The sequence below is a fragment of the Pygocentrus nattereri genome, chromosome 25 (genome assembly GCF_015220715.1).
Source record: "Pygocentrus nattereri isolate fPygNat1 chromosome 25, fPygNat1.pri, whole genome shotgun sequence".
NCBI lineage: Eukaryota > Metazoa > Chordata > Actinopteri > Characiformes > Serrasalmidae > Pygocentrus > Pygocentrus nattereri.
In genome coordinates, this window is record NC_051235.1 from 7,652,824 (window position 1) to 7,676,900 (window position 24,077).

At 42.9% G+C, this 24,077-nt stretch overlaps 1 protein-coding gene across 2 annotated transcripts in view; it reads right to left on the minus strand.

The window, feature by feature from the left end:
• rrbp1b (ribosome binding protein 1b) overlaps positions 1–24,077 on the minus strand; it is a 30,623-nt gene that overhangs the window by 5,701 nt on the left and 845 nt on the right. Inside the window, exons 2-25 of one of the 2 annotated variants that reach the window (XM_037534523.1) lie at positions 19,314–20,879; positions 18,771–18,919; positions 18,545–18,667; positions 18,099–18,251; positions 16,795–16,913; positions 15,306–15,459; positions 13,591–13,729; positions 9,872–9,984; positions 9,752–9,789; positions 7,689–7,796; positions 7,444–7,494; positions 6,919–6,979; positions 6,574–6,690; positions 5,379–5,413; positions 5,212–5,299; positions 4,980–5,072; positions 4,710–4,802; positions 3,623–3,727; positions 3,449–3,538; positions 3,274–3,366; positions 1,662–1,754; positions 1,466–1,549; positions 1,073–1,138; positions 520–603 (exon numbers count right to left, since the gene is read on the minus strand). In XM_037534523.1, coding sequence (XP_037390420.1) covers positions 520–603; positions 1,073–1,138; positions 1,466–1,549; positions 1,662–1,754; positions 3,274–3,366; positions 3,449–3,538; positions 3,623–3,727; positions 4,710–4,802; positions 4,980–5,072; positions 5,212–5,299; positions 5,379–5,413; positions 6,574–6,690; positions 6,919–6,979; positions 7,444–7,494; positions 7,689–7,796; positions 9,752–9,789; positions 9,872–9,984; positions 13,591–13,729; positions 15,306–15,459; positions 16,795–16,913; positions 18,099–18,251; positions 18,545–18,667; positions 18,771–18,919; positions 19,314–20,844 — 3,780 coding nt within the window. In that variant the 5' untranslated portion in view covers positions 20,845–20,879. The remainder of the gene's footprint in view (positions 1–519; positions 604–1,072; positions 1,139–1,465; positions 1,550–1,661; positions 1,755–3,273; positions 3,367–3,448; positions 3,539–3,622; positions 3,728–4,709; positions 4,803–4,979; positions 5,073–5,211; positions 5,300–5,378; positions 5,414–6,573; positions 6,691–6,918; positions 6,980–7,443; positions 7,495–7,688; positions 7,797–9,751; positions 9,790–9,871; positions 9,985–13,590; positions 13,730–15,305; positions 15,460–16,794; positions 16,914–18,098; positions 18,252–18,544; positions 18,668–18,770; positions 18,920–19,313; positions 20,880–24,077) is intronic. The other variant, XM_037534524.1, reaches the window with a different exon arrangement.

Sequence of the window (24,077 nt, forward strand, 5' to 3'; positions counted from 1 at the left end):
CGGGGGGGTTGGGGATTCCTTGTGCGTGCCACCGAAAATCGAGCCCTACCTTTAAGGTTTCACATAGACTTTGAATATTAGTTCGCCAAGGATGCTATAACTGAAGTATTTTCTTCAACTTTGGGGAAAAGTTGTCTTTCTTTAAAATAAATGCATGTAAACATCGTACAATATGAATACAAATGATTCATAAAACATTCATATTCATATTATTTTTTTTAATCCACAAAAACCAAATGCATCCATCTAAAATGAACATACAACTGCGGCAAGTTTATTCAATATTTGCCATTCCCATCCAATATATTAAATATACCAACACACAGATGGAAACCTAACTAATATGAGCTACTGGCAGGAAAAGTTTCCGACAAATGATCTTATTTGGCCAACAAAACATTAAATCAAGTCACTATTTAATATTAAAACATTCTACAGGTCTAACTGATCATAATTAGTGCCAAACCACCAGTGTACTGAATGTAACTGATGGCCCTGTGTTCATGTCATCATGGTTACCTGCTCGTAGTTGTGATTCAGCTGCAGGTGGACGCCCTCCTCTGTCTGCAGACGGGCTTCTGTTTGCTCCAGCTGCATCTGTACCTGCCAAAAGGTGGTTTATAGGTCAAATGCAAGGTAACTTTACATTACAGCAGAGAGCAGATCTGCACCACAGACACAGGAAAAGATGGGCTGAACCGCGCACATAGAAAAACAAGCCAAGGTTAGAGAAAATAAATAAATAAATAAACAAATGCTTAAGTAAACAAGTAAACATGAGGTTAGTAGCAGGAAGCTGACGTCAGGCCAGTAAATGCAACTGAAACATACAAAACCAAACATGGCATTAGTCACAACTCCCTCCTGTAGCACAAGCATTCTAAAGCACAGCTGGAGTTAAAGCAGCAAAGGCAATTTCTAAAAACTGTTTTGTCCATGCAAGTTGTGTATAGCAGGCAGTGAAGCTGACATAGCAGGTAAGAGCTGGATGAAGGAAAAGGACTACTGCAAACTCAGAGAGTTAGGAAAGCCATGCACTCGCTCAGCACACAGGGCTGTTCGTCAGCCTGACCTGGCCGGACTGTGTGTCCCCTTTGGTCTGCACGTTCTCGGTCACCTCCTGCAACTGCTGCCTGACCTGCAATATACAGCACGTAAACACAAACCCCACCTCCGGTAATGACCGCATCCACCCCATGCAGAGGTCTCTTCTGCTTTTCAAGTGCACTGCTATAGAAATTTGGGAACTGTAGTTTATTTAATAATAATAAAAAAAAACAAATAACAAATAAGAATGTATAAAGGCTGACGTTAAAACTGATGGATACCTCAAACAAGGAACTACTGCAACTGGCATTCAAACACAAATCACTAGTGCTGTAATTTGGTGGCGAACCTGATCACAGCGTTACCAGTTTGCTGTAACCATTAGTTTTAGCATGATGCCTGTTTAAGTTACACCTACCAATAAGAGTTCAGCACTCTGTTTCTGAGCTTCTGATTGGGCAGAATCGAGCTGGCTCTGAGTGGCTGATAACAATGCCTTAAGCTGAGAGAGAGCAAGACAGCGAGAGAGCGAGAGAGGAAAGAGAAATTACATTTACTGACTACAGTCATGTAATGTTGTGCTCTTAAAGTGCCACAAGGCTCAAAGGATTTACCTGCTCCACCTCCTCAGCACACGTCTGGCTAAAGCTGATGGACTCTAGCTGTTTCTCCAGCTGTGCCTCTAACAGCATCATCTGCCCCTTCAGCTGCAGGCGAAATAAACACTGAATTAAGAGCAGTTCATGATCACTTTGCCCATCATTTGTGTCCTACTAGCTCCAAAGCATTGTGAAGTGCTTGGCCCCCTTTGATTGCCATTTGCAACGTAAGCTAAGCTCTCATAGCAGCAACAACAGTCCACAGAAATCAAAGATATCAATTTCAGATGAAAACACAGCAGCCACAACCACGAGGTGGTCCATGTTTTTTTGATATTTAACTACAACAGCGGTCCTCAAAGCCCCTAGCAGGTCCACAATTTTGCTCTATCCCAGCTCCCGACAACCCGTTTCAGGTCTTCAGGGTTCATAGGCAATGAAAAATTTAACCATTGGTGACCTGTTATTTGTGTAATGCACACAGGGAATTGCAGAAAAAGGATATTAAACCATAAATTGTGCCAAATGAGTGAGGCAGAAAAACGTTTTTAAAGCTGCTGGAGCTTTAACACCTTGCTTCAGCTGGGTTCAGCTACGAGTCTAATGCTGCTACGTTTTAAAAGCAAGTAGAACACAAATCACTGACTATTTTTACATTCAAACAGATACGTAATTTATTCTGACATCATAAATTTGCTGAGTGGACAGAAAAAAGGGAAGTGGACAGGGTGGAGCAACAGCAGTGACCGACTTCACTGATCACAAAACCTAAAACGCAAGTCCGACGCATCTCAAACATGAACCAACAGTGGCTGTGACCAGAGCTTTAGGGCACAAATGAGTCATGATAAACAAAAAGCGTGACAGTTAGACTGACAAACAGTACTAAATAGGGCGGTATAGATTATTACACTAGCTGACCAATACATTCATTAGTTGGTGTTGTAGGCAACACACAGGGTGAATGCCTTATTTTAGAATGAAACATGGTGGTGGTAGTATTACTGAGCATGCAGGACGATGGTTCTCAAATACATATTTTATGCTGAACATGAAACCCAAACATTTGGTTAGAGAATTCCACCCTGTCACGCTGTGTCCATACCTTTAGTTTGCATAACTGGATAAAAACAAATCCCCCATTAACTGCTAGTAGCAAGCTACAAGTAAAGTATTGGAACACGGCCCTTTTATTTTTATTATCGTCTTTTTTTTTATCTTTAACTACGGTAAATTACGACTTGTTGACTACTTTGCTGCTGTCAGCGCTGTAAGCAGCTGTCAACTGGGAGAGCATCTTACTTTAGTAATGAAACATGGTGGTGGTAGTACTACTACAACTTAGCATGCAGCAGGACGGTTCTCAAAAGACAGTTTTTCTGCTCAACATGAAAGCCAAATCATATTTTGTTAGAGATGCAACCAAATCCATCATGTCAAGTTGTGTCCGTACCTTCACTCTGCACAACTGGCTCAAAACAAATGCCCGGTTATCTGCTAGTAGCAAGCTACGTGTAAATTAGACTGGAACACTTGGTAAAACTAACTCACTCTGCAACACTGTAAACGTTTACCACCACACAGATTACTACAGGCAGCCTCCGAGTGTCTGTAAAAGAGCATTTACCGCTTGATGCTGCTCCTCAGCCTCTGAGACCTTTGCCTTCCATGCTTGCTCTCTTTCCTCCACACAGCTCTGCAGATCCTTCAGCATACCCTCCTACAGAGAGAGAGAGGCAGGGAGTGACAGGGTGAGACAGAGAGAGGGTAAATGACTAAGCGTATGTACGAGCATCTCTTACCGTTTCACTGAGAGTGGTTCTGTACTGGTCACACTGGGCCTGCAGTGCGCTCTGACTCTCCTCAGCCTCCCTCAGCTTCTGCAGCGTGTCCTGAAACAAACAAACAGTTCCCACTCAGTGTGCTCTCTCAGGACCACCAGCAGCAGGACTGTACTGGACGTGCGCTTTCCTTACTGTTAGCTGCGCTTCAGTCTCGGCGTTCCGCTGCTCAGTCAGGTCCTGCTGACTGCACGAGAGCGTCTCCTTTGCTTTCAGTGTGAACGTCTCCAACCAGTTACTCTACACACACACACACACACACACACACACACACACACACACACACACACACACACACAACAGCACAAACAATATGATTCATCATAACAGGTCATTATTGCTGAGAAGCAGGAATGGAAAAACATTGGTTTTCCTTATTGTTGCCATTTCGAATCCCTGTGTATTTATTCACTGCTAATTATTACAAATAATTAATAACATTCAGGGTCTGGATGTTTAAGCTGATAGCGAATGGATTCACTGGCTTCTCATTTGACTCAAAGGCGATCCTTGTAAATTCAGAACGATTAGATGCACTTAATTGTGATTTGATTCAGCAATTTAAACCCGTTTAAGAAGTATTATGATTAGTTAAAAGTATAAAAGAGCTGCTGATTAAAATCGTCTGGCCACAGTATCTCTTCTTTGTAGCAGCACAAAGTTAACCACTACCTCCTCTCTCTCACACACACACACACACACACACACACACACACACACACACACACACTCACCTTAAAAAACACTTCCCAATCTGCACATCTGATCGTATTTAGCGTAGTTCAATGCTGAAATCACTGTATTTAAAATGTTGCACTACGTCGTCAGCTCAGTTTTTATGTATCGTGACGTTACATTACTGCCATATTGCGCAGCTCTAGCATTTGCATGTGTTTAAACATCAAAAATTATTCAACTTTAAACCTTTTTTCAACAATTTCAATGCCAAATAACATAAGGCCCTATTCCCTGTCCAATCGATGCAGTTGCAACGGGAGGAATTTTAAACAATGACCAGTAATGACCATTTTCGAATTATTACTGATCATCATCATCTTCCCTCTTCCTTAATGACCACTTGTATTAATCCATTCTCCATCACTCACAATCCCTAAACACCCAGTCATTATTATATCTCAGACACAGAGCAAGTAGGAACCTGTGCAGGTGTTTTACTTCGCTGCTGCTGATGTTAATGCCAATGTGTGAAAAGCTCTCCCACCTGTTCTGTTTCCACTGTGACGTGTGGGAAGATAGTCTGGAGGGCGTTTCTGGCCTCCATCTGGACAGATTTCAGCTTCTGCTCGGTCTCAATCTACAAACAGACACATAACCACTAGGTCTGAGCCTTAATGTGGTACCCGAAACACCACAATTTACAGTAAGTAAGATTTAATATAAATGCAGGAAAGGTGCCTTTATATGCTGCGACAATCAAAGGCTTTCAGAGGAGGGTAATTGTGTGCAAAGCACACTACAAGCAGGTTTATACCTGAGCGTTTCGGGCCTGGCTCAGCCTCTCTTCACTCAGTCTCTCGGCTGCAGCCAGAGCCTCAACAGCAGCGTAGTTCTTTTCTCGAAGCTCCTACAAACATGTTAATGAATGTTCACGGATAAATGGACGAATGAATTTCACACCTTTGCTGTACTTCGGCATTTGGTTAATATTTGCACTGTGTATCGTTTACATGATTGCGCTGTTGCATGACGACATATAAACTCACGTTGCTCTTTGTTTTTGTCTGCTCCATTTCCTCTCTTAGCTGCTGAAGCTCCTCCTCCAGAGAAATCAACCGAGCATCCTTCTCCAAACTGGCAAAGAAGAGAAAGTTTGTTTTTTTTTCCTGGAAGATTCACAAATAAAACATTTGGAAAACGAGACGCTTCTTACTTCTCAAACGGCTGCTCGGCCTCGGCGATCTCCGCCTGCGGAAACAGAAGAACAGTTGGAGAATTAGAACGAAAGAGGACCTACTCAGAAAGAAACTACACTGTAAATCCACTGTAAGGGAGAGCGGGGCACAATCTAATTGCTGGGTACAAAGGAAAGGGTGGATACTCTATGTAGGCACCCAGCATGCTTTGTATTAGTATTAAGGCTAGGAATCTTTAGGCTTGACTCATTTATGAAGCTAAGCAAGGCCGGGTCTGGTCAGTGACTGGATGGGAGACTTTGGGGGGCAGTCGTGGGCTGGAGGTTAGAGAACCAGCTTTGCGACAGGAGGGTCACTCGAGTGCCCTCGAGCAAGGCACCTAACCTCCAGCTGCTCCCCAGGTGCTGCGGATAGGGCTGCTCACCGCTTCGGGGTTAGTGTGCTTAACGCCCCCTAGTGTGTGTGCAGTGTGTGCAGGTGTTTCAATGGGTTAAATGTTGAGGTGAAATTTGTCCGTTGTGGGACTAATAAGGGTAACTTAACTTATAATGACCACTGCAACTCACAGTAAAAGCTAGCCAGCCTAAAGAGCAGCCTGTACACAGTGGCATTTGTTGTAATCCAGTGTTACCCATATTTATGCATCTTGGTTAGAAAGCTTATCTGGTTCAAAAAAAACACAGAACTGTGCCGAATTTATGTTTGCACCAGTTTTATTGGCTGTTATGAGCTCATGAGTCCATTATAACAGACCCCACCAAGGAGGAAGTGGTAACAACAGAACCCCCTATGATTTTCGGCGAACTGTTAATAACAAAAGGTTATATTTTCATTTGAAGCAAAGGTTTTGTTGACAGACCAAAACCTTACATCTCTGCTTTTTACTTTTTCCACATAATTATGTAAAACACCAGCTGCCCTTTATATTACGCATTTCGATCATAAGCCTAGAAGGTCCCCCCCCACCACCCCCCAATCTCCCATACGCATGCAATTTGAGATACAAGACTTTGTTCTGACAGCGATGATATTCAGGTTGCTTGTGTGGAAAAAATAAATAAATAAATAAAATAAAATAAAATTATATATTTTTTTGGGGAAAAAAAAAGAACTAAATATCCTATAAATCCCATCTCAAACTGCTTTTTCTGTAAGTGTCCTTTTGAAGAAGAGTTGAGGGGAAGGGAGTAAGGGTAGTCGGCAGGGACTTACTGCAGCCTCCTGTTGCTCCTTCTCTTCTCTTAGCTGCTTCAGCTCTTCCTCCAGCGCTGCTACATGGCTCTCTTTCTCAGCCAGGCTGCCCTGCAGCTGCTGCACTGAGCTCTGAGCCTGAAACACACAGATTGAGTGTGTTATTATATAAAAAGGTACACCAGTAAATGTGGTGAGCTGAGTGTCTCCCAGGGATTAGGACTCTAAACCACTTCACAACTGATCACACACACACACACACACACACACACACACACACACACACACACACACACTTCAGTAGCTGATCAAACTTAAAACTGAAAAAAATAAATAAATAAATAAATGATGGGAGAAATCCGATACCTCCAATACACTGTCTAGCTGCTCTTGTAAAGACACCAGCAAACTGTCTTTCTCCTTCAGGCTGTCAGGGAAAGAAAGAGAGAGAGAGGATAAGGAGAAAAGCCATTTACAATGAATGTTCAATGAGTTATTGCATTACTGTGGATCCAAGTAAGTTTGGAAGAGTCACCAAAACAGATGTGACAAGAGGAAGGGGTGGTGGGGCCAGACAGAGGGGGGGTGGGGGTAAATAAATAATAAATAAATAAGACAGACAGCGAGACAGTCAAGAAAAGAAAGTATGACAGAGCGAGAGAGCAAGGCAGGTGGAAGGGAGTGATAGAAAGTCAAAGACGGTGATGGAAAAAGAGCGGGATAAAAATAAAATGAGAGTGAGAAACAGGTGCAAAGAGAGGGAGAAAAGGGAAGGGAGACAGAAAAAGAGTGTGTAGACAGACAGACGTATAGAGAGAGAGTGATAGAGAGACAGACGAAGAGATTAAGAAATAGTTGAGGTGACAGACAGAGAGACAGACAGACACGGACCTGTTCTGTAACTGCTGGATCTCTGCAGTCTGAGCGTTCTTCTCTGCTTCACTAAGACAAACATCAGGAACCGTTAAAGAACAGCTTACAGGACACTTCAGCTCATAATGCCTGTGTTGTTGGTAATGAACAGCTGTAAGTAGCTGTCAATTCAGTAAACAGAGTCATGCTGACTGGCAATAAATTACTATTAGCAACTCCAACCACAACAAATCCAACAAACTTGCACATGACAGCTGTCACACCTGCTGGCGGAGGGTTCAGGATGTGCACTCTTCACCGTTTCAAGCTCCTCCTTCACCTGCTTGAGCTCCGCTTCCAGCGTGCTCACCTGCCCCTCCCTCTCTGTCAAACTAAAAGCAGAAAAGAAAAAGTTATCAACATTAAACTCACTCACTCCAGGAATATTGATAATGCGAACCGTCCATCAGGGCCCCTGAGAAGGCCCACATGCTTGCTTGTCTGCTATAACGCTTGACTCTCAAACTCTAACTCATTCAATTCAATTGAATTTAACAGTCATTACATCTTAAGCATCTGCACCGTGTAACTCCCACTCTCAACTGAAGGACCAAGCCAAAACGTGGAACGTCTGACTGGTGTGAGAAACACTGAGCGCGTTTACATGCACTCAATAATATGACGATCAGATTTTTGCGGTTATCTGATTATTCAAACGGTCATGCAAACGGCACTATCGGATTTCTAGACCTGCTAGATCTAAGAAATCGGAGTAAGCAATCCGATAAGGAGAGCTGCATTTCAGCTCAGTAACCAGATTTCTCAGTGCATGTGGACTCTTACTCTGATTTCTTTCAGGTCTCTCAGTCCGAGCATGTGCGAAAACAGATGACGGTACTGGAAATAAGTGAGTAGCGCTGCCGCGAGACGCAGCAAAACACTTCTAGAGCGACGCTGAAACCAACTATGTTTGACTAAATGAAGGATTTAAATATTACATCTCCGAGATGGTGCACATTGATTGGATTACTGACCAAATCGGATTTACTGCAGTTATCGGACCATTAAGTGCATGCAAATGTACTCTGTTTAATCCCAAATGAACGTAGGCAAGATGACAAAACAGCGTAATGCAAATGATATCAGTCAATCAAACCAAACTGATTCCCAGAAACTTTTAAGGTGAAAGTTTGGGAAACATTTACATAAATCAAATTTTCCCACCTAAAAATGCACACATTTGGTGTCTGATGTTTTTTCACAGGAGATGCAAACAGCAAGATTAGTCACTACTATTCATTTAACTTGTGTCTTTTTAAACAAACATCTTGGCTGACCAACCTCATTAAGGGTAGTGTGAAAACTGCCATTGTGGGTCATTCTCCTTTTGAAGTGGGAATTCAGGTGATTATATTTTTTACAGAAATCTTCCGTCCCAAAACTAAATCTAAATATGTTTGTCATCATCTATTATCATCTATGCAAACAGGAGAGCTTAATTCCAAACACATTTTACAGTCTCTGGTGTCGTATGAATATGGTGCAACACCACTGACTGTGACTCCAGTGACATTGGTTAAAACTGAGGTTTCTGTAAATTGGCTGACTCACTGGGGACCATGCGCAACTACTTTAAACCAGCAAAAATGATATACTGCATTATTTTGAAGAGATTTTATTTACCCAATCATTAAAGCATGATACCAGTGTGCTGCCTGATAAACAAAATTATTTATAAATTAATAAAATATGGTGAGTAAGTGTGGACCTGCCTTCTCTGCCTTGAGATGCTTCCTCTCTCATGAGCTGAGACCCAAAAAAAAGCAGTTTAATAGAGCTGAAAATACTATATTGAAATGTAATGAGTCCTCATTAATCCAGTTAGCCAAATCTCTGCGGCAAATGATGATTTTAAATAAAAGAATTTTCAAATGTAGTGCAAACTATATATATATATATATATATATATATATATATATATATATATATATATATATATATATATATATATATATATGAATGATAGATAGATGTAAACATAAGTTTTATACAAATACAAAGATCAACCTCTTTAAAAAAAGAGCTTTCACTTAAAAATGGTTGGACACTGGTTTTACAGATCAGAGCAACTGAAACAGGAGAATAATAAAGTAAAAGTATTATTTACTCTTAGATCATCTGTGTACGTACATACCAACATTTGGAGCTGTGCCTAATATGTTAAGCATTTTAAGCATCTTTTTCAGCCCTGCAACCTTTGCCACATGCTTTCCGACTCCAAATGAAGAATAACTCCACAGATATGAAAACGGCGAAAGGTCACTTTAAACGACCGAGTCTCCCGTACCTGCTCTTCAGCTGCTCCACTTCTGCCGACTTATCCACCTGCGAAAACACGTCGTCATTTTCAATTATTTTGTTTCACAGCGTCAAAGTGTTTTTAACTGAATAACTTTTGGAGGAGTACCTGTGTCTCAGCCTGCACTGGGGCCTCCTGAGCGAGCTGAGCTTTCAAAGCCTCCACCTCTGCACATCTGGCCTTCAGCTCCGTTTCTGCACCACACACACGGTCCTGCAGATCTAACAACACACACAAAAGAGGGAAGGTTCCTCACACGGCACCGACGGGAAAACATGTATTACACGATATCTATAATAATATACAAAACTCAAAACCTTGCCAAAGGTTGAAAATAATAATCGACAACAGAAGCAACAGTTTCATTCTCTACTCTTTAAAAAGCTGCTGGGTCAAGACCGTATACAAATAAACTGATCTTTATACTGAGGGTAGTCTCAGCTAGGGCTGGGCAATATGGCAAAATATCGTTATCGTGACTAATCATTTCACAAAACAACACGCTATACCTGTTTAACTGCATTTACATGCCAAATACAATCAAAAACTGTTTTTTTTAAAACATAGCACTTCTGGTTAATTCTCTGCTCAGATGTCTGAAAAAATAAAACACTGATGCATCATGAAATTTTCTTACAGTATCGCGATATTAGATTTTTGCCGTATCGCCTGCCTCAGCCACTGAATACTCTGCCCACACTAAGGAGGGGGTCGATTTCATTATGTATTGAAAATATGGATTTAAAAAAAGAAGAAAGGTAAACTATGTATTGATAAAAAAATCTGTAATATTTAACATCTTTCCAGATTCCATTTCACATCACAGCGTACCGGAACATACTGTACGTGCATCTACATGCCCCTACTGCACATGCATGTCGGCTGTTTGCATATTAACGCACTCGAATGCAGAAGTTTGAGAGTTTTGTTGATTTTAAGTGCACAAATGTTTGTCTTTGCTGAGTTTAACATACCTGAAAAAATTAAATATAAATCATAAAAAATGTGCCATAACATTTGCACAGGCTACATTTACGCTTTATTTTTCCCCCAATAAGTTAAATTCAGCAAATATACAGTAATTGCGCATTAAAACATGCCGAAGTGCGCTCTCTAGAGGACGTGTTTTGAGAAATAGATCGTATCCTGTGCGTCTGATGCTGTTGCCTCTTCTGCTTTGATCGGGTGCCGCTGCTCACCAGCCTTCTGGACCGGCTTGACCACCACTGAGCTTCTTGCTTTACAGCGCTATGCAGTCCTCAGCCTCAGATCTTCTCTTTTCCCACTTTGTACTATAAAACTTCATACTAATGTTTGCTATCCGGTGTCGACCACTGGAGGACGGGTTCCCCTTCTGAGTCTTGGTTCCTCTCAAGGTTTCTTCCTCTTTTAGGGAGTTTTTCGCTCATGGGGGCCCAGACCTGGATTTTTCTTTTCTTTTCTCTCTGTAATGCTGATTGTTCTGTAAAGCTGAATATAATATAAATAAACTTTGCTTTGCTGACTGACTGACGAATCTGAATGTTGTGTACCACACGTACACAAGTGAGTCTGATATTAGCTGCAGGCTAAACTGAGTCTGTCAAGATTGTCAGCTGCATTCCGATGGGAAGATCTGTGCATCCATGCGAACACGCTTTCCATCCAACGGAAAACTCATTTTTAAATGCAAAGCACTTCATGGAACTGGCTTGTAACTCACAATTAGGCAGGTGGAGGATTCACCATAGGGGGCGCCACTAGCTGTTGTATAGTTTTTAATGCTTCATAAGAGCAGTCATTCATATCGCTCAGCAGTTTATATGAAGGATTAATGAGACATAACCGTGTCCCACAGGCGGACGTGTCCCGCTTCCCACAGGTGTGTTTGCTCTTACATTTCATGCAACCCTTTGCATATCAATCAAATTGACCTTTCCGGTCAAAATTGGCAGTTCTTGGCCACACTTAACTTCATAAGCCCAACTGGGACTGGATTTGTGTTTGTATTTTTCAGAGAGCATCTGATTAAAAAAAATAAATAAAACAAAACAAACCAAATCACATCTCTTCTGTAATAAAACACATCCGGATGGCAACAGAACGATTACAGGAGGAGCGAGTTCCGGGCTGATTTCTATAAACATGGACGTTCACACGTAGTCCCTTCATTGTGCTCTATTCATATGCAAAGCTGATGTTATTGTGCATATAAAGTAATGCTTTAATTTTGTGTAGCTGCATGTGAATATAAAGTGGTTTATACATCCAGCTGCCATTCCAGTCACCCCTGCACGACTTTAACCCTGATTTGCTTCGACAGAAGAAATGAGCAAATTTTCAGCCGACTGAGCTCTGGAGTGATCGGAGACCCTCTGATATTATCGCACTTGTGTGATATTTACTCAAAGACTCCTCTGAAAAGGTCAGTAAGTGAGCACTCAGCAAGCGATTCAAACAACAGCCAATCAGAGAGCGGAGCTGCGAGTGAAACAAAGGCAGGTAAGAGCTGTTCCCATGTTTATAGTGTATCCAGACGTCGGGTCACTGTCTTTATAACTACAGCTCAGCTGCCAGTTTGACCGGAAATGTTCGTCTATCAGTGGCTGTGTTCACAAGTAAAGATTTTTACCAACCCCACTGAACACATTCTTACTAAGACGGAGGCGTTTGTTAACTCTACTCAACAATCTGATGGAAAATCTCCGTTTACATGCTAACTACAAGTAATCTGAGCCAAAATGAGGCGCATGCGTGGAGTAAAACTCAGTGTAAACATTACCACGACGGCGAACATCACGTGAGGTCCAGTCAGAGCGAGAGGAGTTCTCAGTTGCCGCGTTTGTGTTTTGAATTGCTTTCAAATATCGGCAGAAAAACGTGCTTCACGTGTATTAAGGAAGTGGCCAGAGGAAGACGTCATGTTCCGAGAGATAAGCTGGACGCCCGTCCCGCCGCCAAGCTCAAACTCTGTCTTCTTCGCAGACCAGTTCCTGCTCCCTCCAGGTTGAACGTTCTAAACTTTCAATACGGTGCGAAGTTCCTGATTGGGAATGTAATCGGATACAGCTGTTTACAGGATTACCCACCTTGTTCAATCGGATAGAAAACGTATTCCGAATGGCCTCAATCGGACTTGTCCACATTTAATTCTCATTCAGAATAGACGCGTTCTGTTTGGATTGAGCTATTAGTTGGATTATTGCGCTGCTTGGAAATGGGGCTACTGTAATATCACCGTTTCTCAACCCTATTAATCCACAATTTGTGCTTCTGCTGCACATAGAAGCACAATCCCAATCCAGTAGATTTAGCTTTGTGTTGATATCCCAGGAGATCTGGGATTTCCAGGTCCTTTTCGCAGCCAGAACTCGTTAAAATGCGTTAAACTCTCTTAGCCTTGTTGTCTAAGGTGAGCGCCCTCACAACAAAAAGACAAGAAATCTGTTAAGACTTGTTGTGTACTGTACACTGCAGGCTGAGTAAGGCTGGGTATTTCGCTTCTCGGGCGGACTGTTTTGTTTTGATCAATCGGCCGCCCCCCCACCCCCCCAACACAGTGCGACATCGACCTGGAAAATCCACAAAAATCACGTGTGCGCAGACAGGACTACATTTGTCAGACCACCGCTGAGTTTGCAGAAAACCAGCAGGTAATCCAGCCTGTAATTTTCTCAGGGGAGGAGGGAGAAAACATTGATGTGGCCGATCTAGATGGCAATAAAATCAGAGAGGAGCTCCTGTAAAAGGGAAATTACCCCAGCACCCAATGTAAACTGAATAAGTAGGGCTTTAGTTAGAAGCACTGATAGTCAGAAATCTGGCTTATGAAAACAGAGTAAATGTACCAGTGAATTTGCTGGCCTCCTGTTGGGCTTTTTCCAGTTGAGCCTGTAGGGCGGCGCTGTTGTCCTGCATCTGCCTCGACTCTGCTTTGACTTGCTCCAACCTCTGCTGCAGAGCCTGTTCAGCCTCCACACGACCAGCCTGCGTGCGCGCACACACACGCACGCACACACACACACACACACACACACACACACACACACACACACACACACACACACCCCTTTATCCTGGAGTCTCTTCCTAGAAAACAGGTTCTTGGGACAACACAAAAACCCAAACCACCAACCAAACCTTGAACCTTGCTGTGTCACTACTGTTTACTAAACACCAAATCCAACTGGTACTGAGCACATTCCTTACAAGGGCACAGTCTGACATACAACTAAGACTGAATCACTTCCTGTCAGTATAAAGCGGTTGCACTATGTTAATATTGCGTTATTTATGTGGTTTCTGGCAGGATGAAATGCTGTTATCTATGATAAATGGGAAAAAAATGCTTGTAGCATAGCTAAAATAGCAGTCTTCTTACAGCTATTCACTTTTACAGAGAACAGTACAACGGTATGTCGGTGTCAGTAAACCATACATTTAGTCTGTGATTTTAACTTGACAGTGCAAGGAAAGTCTGATTTAGGCATGAGGTTTGCACAGTGCTAAGCCAATGACTACATCTTCCTCAAAACTCCAGTGTGTCTTTAGTTCTTTGTGATTTCAAATAATCAGCACTACATTTTACATTGTATTAAGGTTTCATGATGAAGGGATCAAACAGTCGAAAATTACTCTGAATAAACCCTTTTATATTAAATCCCTTTTAAAACTAATGTTTTTCTTCTGTAAACTCAGTTTTAGAGATGCAAGGTTTTATTCTGAGAGCGACAGTATACCACATATACACACACACACACATATATACGTATATATACACACACACACACACACACACACACACACACACACACACACACACACACATATATCCATTTTTGACAGACTTTAAAAATACCCGTTACTCTTTACATTGTGTGTACATTTCATAATGAACGGATTAACAGAAACGGCCCAAAATGACTTGGGCAAAAAAGTCTGGTTCCACTGACTTACATTAAAAGTAAAGTAAGTTTTTTTCCTTCTCCTGTAAAGTTACCATTTTGGAGATACGAGCTTTTCTTCCGACAACGGCGATATATATTACACATACATATACACACACACAGAATCATTATTTATAGGGTACTTTCTACTGGAAGCTGGCTGTCCTAAATCCTAACCCGCATATTTCAACTTATGAAAATATTTAATTTTAGTACTTTTCTCAGTTAAAAGATTGATTTGAGTTCACTTTTTTAAATAAATAAAAAATGTAAAAATTGCTGTCTCTTGTTTTCAGTCACTACTGAAACACAGATTCCATAGGCTGAAGCTTATTTTAGTCACATTTGGGCATTTTAGAGCAGGAAGCAAAACTTTATCCCTGTCCCTCATGGCCACACAGTGAACAGTTACATCCCATTGCTTTGAAGTAAATGTGTCCCAAAGTCTGAAAATCAGTGCGTATCATTAAGATCTTTCACTACTGAACACACATTATTTGTTCTTATTACTACGCCGATAATGATGAAATGGATTCGGTAGAGCCATATAATTGTTTGACATGCACAGTGGACAGTTTTTCTTCTGACTCCAGGTGACCTCAAGATGGGACACTTACTTTTGCCTGTTTCAGCTTTTCTTCTGCAGCAGCCACTTTAGTCTCCAGAGCCTTCCTGCGCTCCTCCTCGGCACGCTGGGCGTCGGTGCGGTCTCTCAGTTCGCCGCTCAGGCGCACACAGTCCTGCCGCAACTTGGCCAGCTCCGCATTCTGCCTGTGAGTGTAACGCGTGTACTTGTAAGATACAAGACAAAAGAGCCAGATGGAATGACAATTACAGCTCAGGGTAGATGAAAGGGTGAACGAGGACTATGCTAACGGCCTTTGCAAGATCAGGTTAAGGCTGTAAAGCCCTTCAGTTCTTCGGTCTTGGGGCACACGTGCTGAAGGAGACGGAAAACAACAAGAGGAACAACGCTAAAGATACAATCAGACATTCCAGCCTGGGTCTCCAGCAAAAGACTAGCCCTGAATGGGTGCCAGAGAATGTGTGAGTGTGGAGCTATCGGAGGTACTCCAAGTTAAAGAGCCAAGTGTAGGCTCAGTGTCCTGCTGCTGTTGAGCCAAATCCCAGCCCGACTGTCTACGTATTTGCTTTCTAACCGGCTGGTTGCCTCCTCACATGTGTGAGAATGATTCTTTTTCTCTGTGTGTTTGTGTACCTGATCTGAACAATGCTGGTGGTCTGGTTCAGGGACTCTCTAAAGCCAGCAGCATACTTCAAATGACAGAAGAACTAAACAAAACCGATATACCGCCAAATCTTCTGTCAGGAACTCACTGACGTTCAGCATCATTAGAGGCTCTGTGCAGTGATGCTGGCAAACTGGTGGACCAATCGCAGTAAAGGGGAGGGCTCAGAACAAACCATACAAACTGTGTCACATTTCCAGGTTTAAGTTGCACCAATCTATTTTGATGCCATAATGCAACTGATCAGACATGAGGTCCTAGACTAGACTCAGTGATACAGATGTGGGCTGCGTTCAGCCCCGACAAAACATAGCAGAACACTTACCTGAATAAAGACTGGCGTATTAAATAGCTGATTCTATTAAAAAGACTTTACAATAAATTCCTTACGACAAAGGTCTACTGAGGTTTACAACTGCTGTGTACACCAATCTGCAGTGGCCACAGTTGCAGACTCCACTGTGTGCACTGCCTTTTTAAACATAGTGGGGTTTATATACAGGTCACTGCTGATTGGGTAATACCTCCGACACACCCACCAAACGGTCAACGTACCAAGCCTGTTGCACTCCGTTTCTCACTTCAGCACAGCATGCCATACAACCTGGAAACTATAGCAAAACAGTGCAATGTTTTTACATTTGAAAGTCCCCCTGATGTTTTTAAAGCTGGGTGGATGCAAATGATAACTTCTATCTGGGCCACTTCCATGTGTTCCTACACTAGACACACTGGCACAAATCTGACCTTTTCAAATCAGATCTAGGCCACTTCGAACTCAGCAGTAAGGCTTATAAATGTGGCATAGCTAATAAGACACTCTTTTGCTTGGAAACAAGTGCCTCTCCATATGTACCTGCTCTCAGCCTGGCTGGTGGCCTGGTTCAGGGCATCTCTGAGGATGGTGTTCTCCTGCTGCAGACGGGCCAGCTGTGCGGTGGGGCCGTTCTCCAGTTGCTCCTGCAGGCTCTGGATCTGTGAGGAACCACACACATTCATGAATTACATTTGCACAGCTCAGCACGCAAACTCCTACGATACCCCAAAGAGCCAAGAGGCACAGAGGACTAGGACAAGAGGTACAAGCTGTTCGTTTAGGTTTTGAAGGATGCCAGACTTTCTACTGCAAACATGGCATTATCTAGGAAATGCATATATAAGTAATATATATGTATAAAAGCAAGTCGAATTGTTCTACAACCATCTGTGTTTCAGTCTTGGTTTCCATCTGTGTAATTTTCTTCAGCTGAAGGAAAGTTTAGACTGGTCAGATGCCAACAGCGTCTAAACAACATCCAATTTTAATTCCAGAAATTTGGAAGTTCAAGCAGCAGATCTGGTCACTTGAACAGCTAACGCAAGCTAACTTAACCTTTTCGGTCAGCTTCTTCAAGGGTAGATGTTTCAACACTGGTGATAATTGTAAGCCAATGTTGTTTGAAATTGTGTGCCTTGAGTTTTAGAATCCCAAATTTAGCATCTAATATAAATTTAACATAACCTCATATATACACCAGAAGGGACCCATCAGGGCCTTCTTTGGCTTCAGAGAAGGCCCAGTGATCTCTGGGAAAATGTGAAACTTATTTCATTTTAAGAACCAAGTTTGCACTTAAACTTCACAGATAACAGTACAATTCTTACTGCATTGTTAAGTTCTGGGGAAAACTGAGCCAGACTGGTCAGGTTCCTGACTGCGAGTACAAGTGTTGGCACTATATAAGAGCTCTCTATTGAAAGTGTCACTGTGAAACTGCTACACAATCATGTGATCATGTCTGTCACAACCTTCAAGTAAAACAACGCATTTTTTAGATTATTAGAATAAATAATTTTCAATTATTAGAATCCCATATGGACACTAGCAGAGGTCAGCATCATAGTAGAGATGGGTTCTTCTTGTTTCGACATTGAAACAAGTTGAAAGCTCAGCTGTAATAACCAGTCTGAAACAGATACAGCCACACAATAACAGATCACACCTTCAATTCTGACAGGCAAAGTAGTAGCAAGCAAGAACCTGGGGGTATTTTAATGAAACTGGAAACTAAACAGAAACAGAAACTGATGACGTTTACGCTGGTGGCTCCACACAGGCCGCAGCGAAATGCATACGTCTTATCAAGGCACGGAAAACCACAGTGATTTCTGAACTCTGACCTTGCTGTTGAGCTGCTGGGACTGGAGGGTGTGGTCATCATAAGAGGCCTTCATGCGGGCGTGCAGCGCAGTGATCTCCTGCTCACGAGCACTCAGCACTGAACTCAGCCTCGTCTCCACAGATGTCAGCTTACTCTTCTCAGTGCTCAGCTCCTGTCAGACAAAACATCAGTTCTACTGGAATTGTGTGGCCAGTCTGATTTGTGTACGTCAGTTTTTGACATGATTTGAAAATGCCTGTTGCCCTATACACTGTGTTCAATTCATGATGAATGGTCAAAAAAATAAATAAAACTTTGACCAAAATGACTTGGAAAAATGTCTGGTTCCACTGACTTACATTAAAAGTACAATTGTTTATTTCCTTCTCGTACACATATTTACACACACACACACACACACACTGGGTGCACAGGTAAGACAAATGACGTCAGTATAGACGCTACCTTGGTGAGCTCTCGTAGGCGTGTCTTGGCTGCAGCTGCATTCTCCTGCTCAGCAGACAGGAGCTTCTCCTTCTCCTCCAGCTGCTTCTTCAGAGCAGCCAAGGGGTCTCCCTTCTGAGACGCCTGCCGAGAGATGGAGAAAATGAATGCAAATGCAAAGACAGTCAATGAGACAGACGGGAACAAGGAGTTAAGGTGAGAAACTGTTGCAGTATTGGAGTCGTACCAGTTGCCAGCTATCAGCTCCCGCCTTGTCACCGATGATCTCCAAAAGTTTTTGTATCTCGGATTCACTGAACACAGAGCTGCTCAGGGTGGCCACAAGCGTTTTAAATGGCAGCAGCAGAGGCACGTCTGCTGCATCCACAGTAACTGCTGTAAGAGATGTTAGGGTAGAAATTCAATGGGAAAATTGCCTTACATCGATCATTAGCAAATATATTTATTTGGGGGAAAAACCCCACTCCAACAGTCAACAAATGCTAACATTGGTCTCTGAGGAGCAGAGGAATGGGACAAGGGGTTTAATTATTTATTGAAAGGAAAAATAACCCTCTGAACTCCTGTAATGACCTGTTACTTAGCAAATGCACAAAAAAATGATGGGCTTATCTGGACAGTCAATACGCTTTATGGCCTTTCAGAAAAATGTCACTCTAAAAAGTTGATGCTGCTTTAAAGAATTAAAGCAAGTTTGGGAAAGTTTTTGTCGAAATGGCTATTAGCCACATGAGCATATTGTTCCAAGCCATAACGCTGTAGCACCCACCTGGCTCTGCCTTCTTCCTGGACCTCTTCTTGGAAGGAGTTTCAGGTTTGGGTTCCTCAGATTTTGGTGGAGCTGCAGCCACTGGTACAATCTGGGCAACCACTGGCTCCTTAGTGACCTTAGCAGCTTTTGGTTCTTTGGCAACCTTAGTGACCGGTTCCTTGGAAACCTTTGCAGCTGCTTCCTTAGCCACAGGCTCCTTGGCAACCTTAGCCACAGACTCCTTGGCAACCTTAGCCGCGGGCTCCTTGGTGGCAGGCTCCTTGGCAACTGTTTCCTTGGCGACCTTCGGAGCGGGCTCCTTGGCGACCTTCGGAGCGGGCTCCTTGGCGACCTTCGGAGCGGGCTCCTTGGCGACCTTCGGAGCGGGCTCCTTGGCGACCTTCGGAGAGGGCTCCTTGGCGACCTTCGGAGAGGGCTCCTTGGCGACCTTCGGAGAGGGCTCCTTGGCGACCTTCGGAGCGGGCTCCTTGGCGACCTTCGGAGCGGGCTCCTTGGCGACCTTCGGAGCGGGCTCCTTGGCGACCTTCGGAGCGGGCTCCTTGGCGACCTTCGGAGAGGGCTCTTTAGCGTCCTTTGTGGCCTGCTCTTTAGCAACAGGTTCCTTAGCAGCCTTAGCAACAGGTTCCTTAGCAGCCTTAGCAACAGGTTCCTTAGCAGCCTTAGCAACAGGTTCCTTAGCAGCCTTAGCAACAGGTTCCTTAGCAGCCTTAGCAACAGGTTCCTTAGCAGCCTTAGCAACAGGTTCCTTAGCAGCCTTAGCAACAGGTTCCTTAGCAGCCTTAGCAACAGGTTCCTTAGCAGCCTTAGCAACAGGTTCCTTAGCAGCCTTAGCAACAGGTTCCTTAGCAGCCTTAGCAACAGGTTCCTTAGCAGCCTTAGCAACAGGTTCCTTAGCAGCCTTAGCAACAGGTTCCTTAGCAGCCTTAGCAACAGGTTCCTTAGCAGCCTTAGCAACAGGTTCCTTAGTGATGGGCTCTTTGGCAACCTTAGGGACTGGTTCTTTAGTGACAGTCTCTGCAGCAGCGTCCACTGGCTTAGCAAGGGCTGGCTCTACCTTTGCAACCTTCTTCTTCTTCTTGTCTTTAGGGGATGGTGCAGATGGAGCAGCCACTACGGCAGCCTTAGCTGGAATGACCTCAACTTCTGCTTTAGGTTCAGGAATCACAGGCACTGGAACAACTGGGACCTCGACCACAGGAACAGGCTCTTGTACAGCTGTGGGTTCTGGTTCCGATTCTGGTTCGCTAGTCTCCAAAGCAAGTTCAGGACCACAGCCCTGTTCCGGAAGCTTCCCATTGGGTTTCTCCTCCTTCTTCTTGGCTTTGGTTTTTTTCTCTGATGCCTTCTTCTTTTTGTCGACACGAGAGGGTTGGGTCTTAGCTAATTCGCGACGTTGCTTGGCCAGGGCTTCTTCATATGACGTCTCCTTCATAGAGAGAGTGGACACCAGGGCAATGCCGATGGCTGAAACCACCATGAAGCCACCAAACACCATGATGCCTAGAGTCTGAGGGTCATACACATCCATCTCTGCTTAGTCCTGTTCCACCGCTAATCCTGTTTCTGAAACAGAATAAACAGCATGTGAGGTCCACTGGGGTACCATCCCAAGAGACATGATAAGGCAACCCTTGGCATTCACCATGGAATAATAATACTGTCTCTGGAGATGGCTTATTCTGAAATGGACACTGGAGGAAAAAAAAAAAGAATGAATCGGATGCAAACCCGTAACAAATGAAGTCTGAAATAGCACACAGAGTGTGATGTCACACTGTTGATATCATGTGCGATTTATTCTTCCTGTGGTGAGTTAGAGTGTTTCAGTAGTTTGTTTTAGATGGTCATCTTAAGTGATGTGATGGAGAGACTAATAAATTGTGTAAAAATGCTTACTTTGAGGAAAACAATATCAGCACCATATTCAACCCAGGAACATGGAGCTTGAGGCCTGGCAGTCTGTAACACTACATGTGGCAAGCCTCAAAAAAAATGCATGTGCTGGTCTCAAACTCAATCTCAATATTAATCAGCAAAATGGAAATAATTTCCCCCTCAAAGTGTTCAGCCTTATAATGGCTATCCAATATCTGTCGCAACTAATATCACCTACTATTTTTTTATTGCCATTTTGAGCAAGTTCTTATACTCAAAGTACAGATGACATTACATCTTAATTCTGAGAAAATTTAACTCAATCCAAGTCAAACTTTTTTTTTTTCTATCTTGCTTCAAATCTTCTCAAAAAACAACTTCCCTGAGGCCAATGTGTGATATTATGCCCACAAGACAAATCCACATTACTCTACAAAGTTGTCTACTCAGGTAAAGGTACAAAAAAGGTCCCCTCCTTCACTCTGCTTGTCTCAAAGCCCTTTTCACCGAGCAATGGCAGCTCCCCAACTCTCGACCACTGGAAAGCAGCTCACGTAATGCTGTCCAAAGATCATCCCATCCCACTCGGCACACTTCATTCCACTCCACAGGTCTGCAAATGGCTCTCCAATTTCCATGTGATCAGTCTGTAGTAGCAGTAGCAAACAATAACCCCCTCTTCCACTCATACACGACCCCCTGATGAATGTGTGTTTGCACTAGCTGGAGGTTTTCTGACTGGAATGTCAGAAAGACGGCCCAAGAACCCACTGGGCACTCGCACCACATGCAGAGAGGCCCTGAGGTGAGCAGTAAACCCGACTTTTTCCGTTCAATTACATCACAGTTTCTTTGCAGGAGCATGAACTAAGAACGAAATCAGCATGTTCATAACTTGCCCCTATTATCTCCCATTCATTTTTAGCCATGATAGCTCTGGTAGGCAAAGTAACTGCTGCTTTAAGAGCACTACATGAGCAGTTCATACAGGTAGAACACAAAGCTGAAGGTATAAATAAGGTTCTAGAGTAATCCTGGGATCAGGGTCCCCTGATTCTAACAATGTACTGACAGTATTGCAAAAAAGCTCAAATTAGTTTGATTTCTGCATCTGATTAAGTTTGAGGGTTGAGACATTCTGTTAGCAAGTGCTAACTTGTGGGAATGTCTGCATTTGTGGTTGTTGGTTCAACTTTAAATGCAAAAGATTTGGTTAGATCTTGCACGCTGCTTTACACATCAAGCTAAACGATGCATATCGAGTGGGGGAAAAAATTTGACTGCCAGTTTCAACAAACCAAACTCATTGCATGCTTTGTCCAATGAGAACTACAGGTGAATCTGAAAACCTGGTTGTGTTGTTAGCCATAAGTATCTGGACAGTTATTGTTATAATCTAGATAATTTGTTCTGGTCTAACTGCCTAGTCAGACATCCCTTCCATTACCTACACTGACTTTTTTTTGGTTCCCTTATAAGCCAGTTGAAAAGGTCTTTACAGAACCATGATTGTAAATGTGATGTGAGGAAAGGTTTAAAGCACCCCCACATAACATGAAGGTTCTATACCACTTAAAAGCTTTTCCTAGAACCATGCATCCAAGCCACATTTTTGTGACATGGCAAAGATTTAATATCAAAGTACCCAACCCCATTTTCATCCCAGCAATTTGGTTTTCCGATGACCGATAAGCTGAAAAAGTCAAAAAGGACCATATTGAAACAAATACTATACTTACATACATTACATGCCATGCTACAGTAAATCCAATTAAAAAGACAAATATTTACTCTCTTTGTAATAAAACAGTGTGTCCTTTTATTACTGATGATACCCACGATAAACTCAGAAAAGTATATTGCGACATAATCCATCATAATAATCATCGTATTACCCACCCTTATAAATCCGACGCATGAACACCCAGAGAAGTTGCATGCAGAGAGACACATCCCCAAACCTTAATGTGCTTAGTGGTGTATCCTGGGGAAGACGGGCCATGCCGCAGCTTCAGTCATTAACCCCTTCTGCAGGATCTCTGGTATTGCATAACACTAATAACGTCACGCTGCCAAACAACCGGCACTCGTTATTCAAACTGATTCCGGGTCGTTAAAGCTTGAAGACCCTTCTACGGGCACAGATGACCTTTTATCTTTCTCCTTTCCAGAACATCTGGCATCAGCTTGAGATAAAGTCTGATATAATCCACTCATTTGAAGTTAATGAGTGGCAGGGAAGCGAAATGAAACAGAATCCTGAAAGAAATGGAGCTACACTCTTAAAAAAAGATGGTTCTTCAGGGGTTCTGCCGTTCTAAATAGAACCATTTCATGTTTAAACAACTTTCTGCATGTTGAGGTTTCTTCAGATGGAGAATGTGTGGCATGTGGTTCTACAAAGCCCCCAAAAGGGTTCTTCTACTGTTACAATGTCAAGTTTGTAACAATATATAGCAGCAGAAAGGGCACTTCTAGAACCATATACAACACATTCTCCATTATCTGAAGCACCATTCAGAACTATAAGGTTCCACACAGAACTCTTCTATATAGAACCATTCCCTTTCTAAAAACGGTTGAAGAAGCATCTTTTAAGAGTGATACTGTTCACAGACCAACATCTTTTACCTGGACTTCTTCTCAAAGCAGCGGCCTCCACTGACCCCTCTCCTCTCCCAGAATGTGAAACGTGTACAAAGGCATGCAAGAACTTTCTTCACTTAGACATGAGCAGGCAGGGGAAGAAAGTGACCTGAAGGAAGAGCTAAACGGGTTTTTCCATGAGCGTTGGTTCGAGGGCAGCAGCAGAGTCCGAGGCTCCTTTGGGCCACATCATCTTTAGCTGCACTTTTATAGCGTCCGTGGTCAGGAGTGAGGAGTCCA